Source organism: Xenopus laevis, chromosome 5S, assembly GCF_017654675.1.
Source record: "Xenopus laevis strain J_2021 chromosome 5S, Xenopus_laevis_v10.1, whole genome shotgun sequence".
Classification (NCBI taxonomy): domain Eukaryota; kingdom Metazoa; phylum Chordata; class Amphibia; order Anura; family Pipidae; genus Xenopus; species Xenopus laevis.
This window is the reverse complement of record NC_054380.1, coordinates 66,311,147-66,319,754: the sequence shown is the minus strand read 5'-3', so window position 1 is coordinate 66,319,754 and position 8,608 is coordinate 66,311,147. Positions and strand designations below refer to the sequence as shown.

The 8,608-nt window shown below is 42.5% G+C and overlaps 1 protein-coding gene across 1 annotated transcript; it reads left to right on the top strand.

The window, feature by feature from the left end:
* The first annotated feature begins 1,520 nt into the window (after positions 1-1,520).
* LOC121394105 (lamina-associated polypeptide 2-like) lies at positions 1,521-3,331 on the top strand. The gene is made up of 2 exons (XM_041564106.1): positions 1,521-1,946; positions 2,026-3,331. Exons 1-2 carry the CDS (start codon positions 1,903-1,905, stop codon positions 3,329-3,331), a joined length of 1,350 nt encoding a protein of 449 aa, XP_041420040.1. The 5' UTR covers positions 1,521-1,902.
* The last annotated feature ends 5,277 nt before the right edge of the window (positions 3,332-8,608 follow it).

The window sequence follows — 8,608 nt, the reverse complement described above, 5'->3', positions numbered from 1 at the left end:
AGCAGTTTGTCCTCCCTTCTGATGTTTCATTGCAATGAAATACCAGGAAGCCAAAATTGCAAAGTTATCTACATATGACAGACAACAGCAAAATACTATTAAGTAGGATTCTCACTAGAGATTAAATTCTATTAGGGGGACATATCTGGGCCCTTCCAGACAAAGTCTGCAGCTTATTGGCACATGTATGGGGCCCACAGACAAAACTGCACGATTGATATCTGGGCAAACATGATCCAGTTAGCTATCGGGCAAATTTGATTTTCCCATCCAACAACGACCCCATCAGCATGTTTATACTGTCCTCATCCAGTGGGTCTGTTGGTCCCTCCATATGATCCAATCGTTGGCTCTGGGCCAACAATCAGATCAAGCTAATTTGGCTTGGGATGTAGGTAGTCATATCATGCCTAGATCCACACATTTGCCAACCTTACCAAACAAGCAGATCTTGTAGTTTATGGTTTAAACTTAAGTTTGTGTCTTCTACTTCAGAAATTGCAGTGAGTTATGAAGGATCTTCTTTAAGGAGGATACTGGCAACTCTAGTCCTGCAACATTTGGGTAAGCTTTGGTTGAGCAACAGTGTTTGCATCCCCACGAATAAGTTATATCTGAAGGGTTTATGGTACTCTGTTTTCTGGCATAAAGATCTGCTGCATTGTATAGGGCAATTGTACTTCGAAGGGTATATCCCTTAATAACAGCAACCATCAAAAGTCAGTTTTTCTACTCTGTATGTGGTTGTTGGCCTGTGATAACTGTAAAAATCTTACATCTCCGAGGGGAACGATGGGGTAAATTCCACCAGGACTAGTACCTGAGCCCTAACTACATTCAACAATTGCATCCATAGCTAAGAATCGTGGCAAGGTAGTAGCATCTCTTTATAAGCCACTTTCAGAAACAGTGTTGATGTAATGATCCCAAATGGTTCGCACTGTTATATACGTTAACATTTTGATATCATTCCATTCATACTATATACATCTTGATGAAACTGATGATACTACATACAGTATGCTAATGTGTAACATCTGATTACCTGAGCTCACATTTCTTTTCTGTTTTCTTTTTTGTTTCTTATTAAAAAAAATACAAAATCTCAATAAAAAGAAAGTTATAAAAAAAAATCTTACATCTCTTTTTGCTGTTCTCTGACTTCTGGCATTTAACAGTCAAGATAAAGAATGGCTAATGGTGATTTCATTGATGTCTCTATCTTTATCCTTCTGTATGGTTGGATATTCAGTTTGACATCACCTGAAATTTTTTTTTACTGACCTTGCAGTAAATATACGCATGTGGTATGTGAATCTACTGGAAGTTGTTTTGGTAGCACAGACTGCATGCAGAAATGGAAAGGCTGAACATGCTGGTTTTTGGTTTTTGTTTATTAGATGATCATTCATCCTATGATCTAGGAAGGTAGGGAGTATTCATAAATGAAAATGTTTTCCTGGCCATCCCCCGTCAACATGGAAATTCTATACTTATGGGTATCTCCTGCTGCTTCCCAGCCTGGACAGAAGAAATGGTTAATTTCACCACCCCATAAAGCCCACCCCTTCCTATTCCTCCTCAGTCTTTTCTTCTGTCCCAGCCTGGATGCAGTAGGAGATTGTTCCCTCTGTACTTCAGGTGAAATTTATACTCACACTTAAGATTACCGGGCACAGTTCTTAGGGAGATTCTCTTTGCCCGAAGCCCCTATCCTGTGTGGCAACTGCGTTGTCTGGAGGGGGATTTCGGCGGGGCTGGATGTTGTTGCCGCATTTGCGGTTCAAGGTGCGCTCCAGTGTGCGCGATGACGTCATCACTCGGCGACGGCTGAAAATTTAAAAGTTTGGCGCTAAGTCGCAGCGCTGCCTTGGATGTTGGCGTTTATTCTGCCTGTGCAAAATGGATCCAGCTGCCCCGAAGAGGACTGCTTCCAAGGTGATAGTGTGAGTACTCCAATCTACTGATGTTACGAAAAGAAATCTCCCCTATATAGTGGCTTATGTATGCCCTTATTTTTTATAGTGCCTCTGCTGAAGAGCCTACTAAAAAGAGAGATAAGCAAGATGCTGAGAAGAGATGCCGAGCATGTGTTAATATGGCTATGAGAGATAAGAAATTTTGCCAGGACTGCTTTGATGATTATCTGTCTAGGCAGATTAACCCCTCTGTGGCCAGGGATTCTCCTCAGGATTTGCCTATTCCTTCAACATCTGCCACTTTGCCTGATCAGCAGTCTCTGATGTCATGGATTAAAACTGCAGTATCTCAATCTCTTAAAGAGACAGTTCTCTCTAACCCAGATTTGTCTGTATTTAATAGAAATCCTTCTATTCAGGAGGATTCTTCGGATGACAGCTCTTCATCTGATGAGGAATTGCCTAGTGATGAAATTTCAGTATTCGATCAGAAACATCTTACTCCCCTCATTAGGGCTATTAGGCGCACCTTGAATCTGGAGGATGCAAGTCAGCCTTCTACCTCCCTTCTATTTTCTAAAAAAGCGAAGATGGCTTTTCCTATTCATAAGGAAGTGCAGGATTTAATCCGTTTGGAATGGGAGAAGATTTCCAGGAGAATTCCAGCGGAAAGAAGGATTGAGAAATTATATCCTTTCTCTGATGATATTCAAGATACTTTGAATAAACCTCCTTCGGTGGATGCTCCAGTGGCAAGATTGTCGAGGAAGACGGCGTTGCCGATAGATGATATATCTGCTTTAAAAAATCCCATGGATCGCCGCATGGAAACTGAGCTGAAAAAATGCTACATTTCAGCAGGAGCAGCCTGTAAGCCTTCTATTGCATTGGTGTCAGTTACCAAGGCACTTTCCCTTTGGGCAGAAAACTTAGAGCAGGCCGTTAAAGATCGAATGCCCAGAGAGAAGATTCTGGAAGGTCTTGAAGATTTCAGGTTGGCCTCTAATTTTTGCCTGCAAGCATCCTTGGATTTAGTGCAATTGTCTGCTCGCTCAATGTCCTTTGCTGTAGCAGCCCGTAGAGCTCTTTGGGTCAGATCTTGGTTTGCGGATACCGCTTCCAAAAATTCGCTTTGCAAGATGCCTTTTGAGGGCAAGAAATTATTTGGCAAGGCCTTGGATGACATTATATCAAAATCTTCTGGGGGCAAGAGTACTTTTTTGCCGCAAAGTAGAAGATTTCCTGATAGCTTCAGGAGGCGGCCAGAAAGTTCCTTTCGAAGAAGAGATGATACTAGAGGATTCAGATTCGGAAGAGATTTTAGAACCTCGAATTGGCGTGCAGGCCAAACGTCTTTTAGGGCCAGAGCTAGACCTCCAAGGTCCCCCAAGTCCTCTTCAAAGGCTCAATGACGGTCTCTCTACCCATCCTCCTGTAGGGGCAAGACTTTTGGCCTTTCAAGGAGTATGGGCCAAGGAGTTTACAGACACATGGGTAGTCACTACAATTCAAAGAGGCTACCAATTAGAATTTTCTTTAAAGCCTACGTTAGACCATTTCGTGGTTTCAAACATACCAATAGATCCAGAAAGAAGAAAAGTCCTTTTTCATTATGTTCAGCAGCTGCTGATGAAACAAGCAGTTACGGAAGTTCCTTTCCAAGAAGAAGGAACAGGATTCTATTCTCCTCTTTTTCTAGTTGTCAAGGCAACAGGGGACTTTCGTCCAATTTTGGATCTCCGAAGAATAAACAAATTTCTAAAGTATCAACCCTTCAAAATGGAGACATTGGCGACCATAAAGAGGGTTATTCATCCAGGGGATTGGCTGGCATCCTTGGATCTGAAGGATGCCTACCTTCACGTGCCCATTGCTTTGGAGCATCAGAAATTTCTGCGGTTTTGTCTTCAGGGTCGGCACTACCAATTCCGCTGTCTCCCGTTTGGTCTAGCAACCTCGCCCAGGACCTTTACCAAGATTCTTGTGGTAATAATAGCCAAGTTGAGATGGGAGAAAATCGAAGTCTACCATTATCTGGACGACTTGCTGCTTGTAGCCAGAGATCCAGAGAGCTTATCTGCCAACCTTCAAACGACCAGGGACACTCTGGAGAAGTTTGGGTGGATCATAAATACGGCCAAGAGTCAGCTTATACCAGTTCAGAGGATGATCTACCTGGGCGCTCAGTTGGATACAGTCCTGGGCATGGTATCTCTTCCATTGCGGAAGATCCGTCATATTGTACTTCAGGTCGATCAGTTGCGGGGGAGGTCCTACACCTCAGCGAGGACATTCATGAGTCTTTTAGGTCTCCTCACTTCAACGATAGGTCTGGTGAGATGGGCCAAATGGAGGATGAGACCGGTTCAACTTTCGTTTCTCAGGCAGTGGAATCCAGTTGTCCAGGATTGGTCTCGGTTAATCCAGATCACCAGAGAATGCCGACAATGTCTTGTTTGGTGGACGGTTCCGAGCAACCTTCGGAGGGGATTCCCTCTCAAAGAACCAGTTTGGATGGAGATATTTACGGACGCTTCTGGTGTAGGTTGGGGAGCTCACCTACTAGATCACTATGCTCAGGGAGCTTGGGAAGAGAATCTATCCGAGACCCCATCCAATGTCCTGGAGATCAGGGCGATCTCACAAGCACTTCGGGCATTCGAGAAAGTCATCCTCGGTTCCTCAGTGAAGATCAGGACAGACAATGTCTCAGCTGTGGCATATGTCAAGGGCCAGGGAGGAACGAGGAGCAAGACCCTTCTCAGAGAGATAACACCAATCATGCAGTGGGCTCAAACTCATCTTCAAGACCTGACTGCTCAACACATTCCGGGTGTTCAGAATTCATGGGCGGATTGCCTGAGCCGTCACCATTTACCGAAGGGGGAATGGGAGCTGAAGCAGAAGGTTTTTCTCTGGATAACATCTATTTGGGGCTGCCCGCAGATAGATCTGATGGCAACAGATCGGAATGCCAAGCTTCCGGTCTTCTTTTCCAGAGCCCCTTGTCCAGGAGCAGCAGCACTGGATGCCTTCTCCCAGAATTGGAAGGATCTATTTGCCTATGTGTTTCCTCCAATACCGGTAATACTAAGAGTATTACAGAAAATTATGAATACGAGAATGGAAGTGATAGCAATTCTCCCCGACTGGCCCAGGAGGCCTTGGTATCCGCTCTTGAGACGCCTATCAATTGCGGATCCGTTGCCAATCCCACACTCCAGGGACCTCCTACTTCAGGGTTCTCGGAAACATCCCAATCCAGTGAGTTTCAAGCTAGCGGCTTGGAGATTGAGAGGAGGATCCTGAGAGAATATGGTTGTTCTGACTCAGTCATTGAGACCTTGGTTAGGGCTAGGAAGAGTAACACCAATTCTAAGTACCATAAGGTTTGGAGGACCTTTAGTTCTTGGGCTATGAGTAAACTCCTGGATCCTTTGACACCTTCGGTAGCAGTTATATTGGAGTTTCTCCAGGAAGGTCTTCAAAAGGGGCTGAGCCTTAGTACTTTAAAGGGTCAAATTTCAGCTTTGTCAGCAGTTCTGGGAAAGAGATGGTCCAAGGAACCCCTAATAGAGAGATTCTTTCAGGGAGTGAAAAGAATCCGGCCTCCGACTAGGCCTCTTTTTCCTTCCTGGGATCTTCCGCTTGTCTTAAGGGCCTTATCGGCTGAACCTTTTGAGCCTCTGGAACAAATATCGCTTTGGTTACTAACCTTGAAGACTTTCTTTCTAGTAGCTATCACGTCAGCTCGCAGAATCTCTGAGCTCCAAGCTCTTTCTGTGGATCCACCTTATACAATCTTTCATGAGAAGAAGGTGCACCTTAGGCCAGTTCTTAATTTTCTTCCTAAGGTGGTATCAAAATTTCATATTAATGAGCCGATTGTTTTGCCTTCATTTGAGAATCTTACAGCTTCCCAAGAGAAAGATCTGTCGCTGGATGTCAAAAGATGTTTGGAAATCTACATCAGAAGAACAGAAAGTTTCAGAAAATCAAGAATGCTCTTTGTTATTCCCGCTGGGAAAAGAAAAGGGGAGCAAGCCGCTAAGTCTACTCTAAGTTCCTGGATAGTCAAGGCTATATCGAGATCATATAAAGAGCAGGGCAACTCTCTTCCCAAGGGAGTTAGAGCACATTCGGCCCGTGGTGTGGCAGCTTCTTGGGCAGCGGAAGCAGGAGTATCCTCTGAAGACATTTGTAGAGCAGCGACCTGGGTCACGCCCAATACATTCATTAGGCATTACAGATTGGATGTGATGTCTTTTTCTCAGGCCCAGTTTGGGCAATCTATCCTTCTTTCAGCTACTTCTGTATAATAAATTGATCAGCATTAATCCCGCCCTTGTATTGATTGCTTGGGTATATCCCATAAGTATAGAATTTCCATGTTGACGGGGGATGGCCAGGAAAAGAGAAAATTAAATAATACCTACCGGAATTTTCTTTTCCTGGCCATCCTCCCCGTCAACATGCCCGCCCTATTGTGACTTTATAATCAGACTGAGGAGGAATAGGAAGGGGTGGGCTTTATGGGGTGGTGAAATTAACCATTTCTTCTGTCCAGGCTGGGAAGCAGCAGGAGATACCCATAAGTATAGAATTTCCATGTTGACGGGGAGGATGGCCAGGAAAAGAAAATTCCGGTAGGTATTATTTAATTTTCTCTTATTGCAAGCTCTGTCATGAACAAGTCCAACTTGTCCCTCCTAATTAAACCTCAGTTTTTGACCATAAACAATCATAAATGAAGAAACATTTCCGTTCGCAATTTTTATATTTACTTGGTCTTTATGTGGTTTGTATTTGTTAATCCAAAGGAATGCCTTTAAATAGTTCTTGCTGCACGCAAAAAGAAATAATTACTGATAATCGCTCTTCAGTATTTATTGTACATTCTTAAGCTTCCACGGTGGTTAGTCATCAATAATTACATGTCCTCAGTCTGGAAAAGGCTATGCTGCAAGGACTCAGTGGGGTATATTTATCAAAGAGGGAAGTTAGAGATCGCCAAAATCCTCTAGAGTGAAATTCCGCCACTCTCCATTTATTTCTATGTAATTTTTAAAAGAGTATTTATCAATGGGTTACGGTGAAAGTTCATCCTTTGATAAATACACTTCTCAAAATCCCATAGAAATGAATGGAGAGTGGCGGAATTTCACTCTAGAGGACTGTGGCGATCTCTAACTTCACTCTTTGATAAATATACCCCCGTGATGGTGCTAATGGCAGACAGAAGGAAGGCATTGTCCTCTTTGCTTGCTATAATGAAAGCGTAGGTTACATCAAAACAGTGTTTACATATAGAAAGCAGGTACATATCCCATGTTCCGTCAAAATAACTCTTCAGCATATTATGTTATGTGTGCCTAAATATACTATATCCCTTAAAACAGAAATATCTTCCCATATCCGCAATGCCTTGTTTTGTTATCTGTGTACCGTATTTGGATATGCATATGTAATACCTATAAATTTTAAGTCAAGTTCCTCTGAGATGGAAAGGAGAATCAGATATCTTGGATTCGGCCGATTCAGAATCCTGCTGAAAAAGGCAGAATCCTGGCCGAATCCCGAACCGTATCCTGGATTCTAATAAATAACCCTCCAAGTGTCATAAATTATAGAAAATGATTTGATATATGATTTAAACAGCAGACCAGAAAATATGCTACCTGCTTTTTAGTTGTATAGGTTACGGAAACTGGAGATCTGTTATTACATTCCCCCAAAGAATACAATCCATAATACAATTAAAGAACACCAGGCGCAGATTGGCGAATATTCGCCAGCGTCAGTTTTGCACCCACTGCATCACTTTGCCAGGCGCAAATATTCTACGAATACGCTAATTCACTAGAATGCGAAGTTTCGCCCCGGGCGTTGAAAACTGGCAACATTTCAATAGCGTTATTTCGGCTGTGCGAGCATTTCACAGTGAAGATGCGCTAGCATTCATTTGTGCCTAGGCAATCTTCGCTATTGATCTTGTGCTTAGGTAAATTTGCATAGGGCAGGAAAGTTGTATGGACGTCTTTATTATAAATGTTGCTGCAAATGGTTTAAGTTACCGGTTTATATTACACATGTCCAGGGAACCTTAATAAAGACAAGAGAGTTAATATAATGCCCACTGTAAAATTAATGTTCCATATGGTATAAAATGTGTGGAGAAAACCGCTTACCCAAAAAAGTAAGTTAGGACGATAACATGTAGGGGCAGATTTACTAAGCTCGAGTGAATTTTTGAAGTTAAAAAAGTTAGAATTTTGAAGTAATTTTTTGGATACTTCGACCATCGAATAGGATACTACGACTTCTAATTTACTTCGACTTCGATTCGAAGTAAAAATTATTTGAATATTCGACCATTCAATAATCTAAATACTGTCTCTTTAAAAAAACTTCGACTTCAATACTTCGCAAACTTAAACCTGCCGAAGTGCTATGTTAGCCTACGGGGACCTTCCAGAGCAATTTTTTGTACGATCGGGGTACAATTGTACAATCCTACTACGATCAGAATACGATCGTACGATGAATAAAATCCTCCGACTTCAAATGTCCAAAGATTCTATTCGATGGTCGAATTTCAAAGTATTTTCCACTTCGAAATTCTACCCTTGATAAATATGCCCCGTAGCGTTCTTTAGAAGAATCTATGAAAAAGAGGTATTGACATTTTG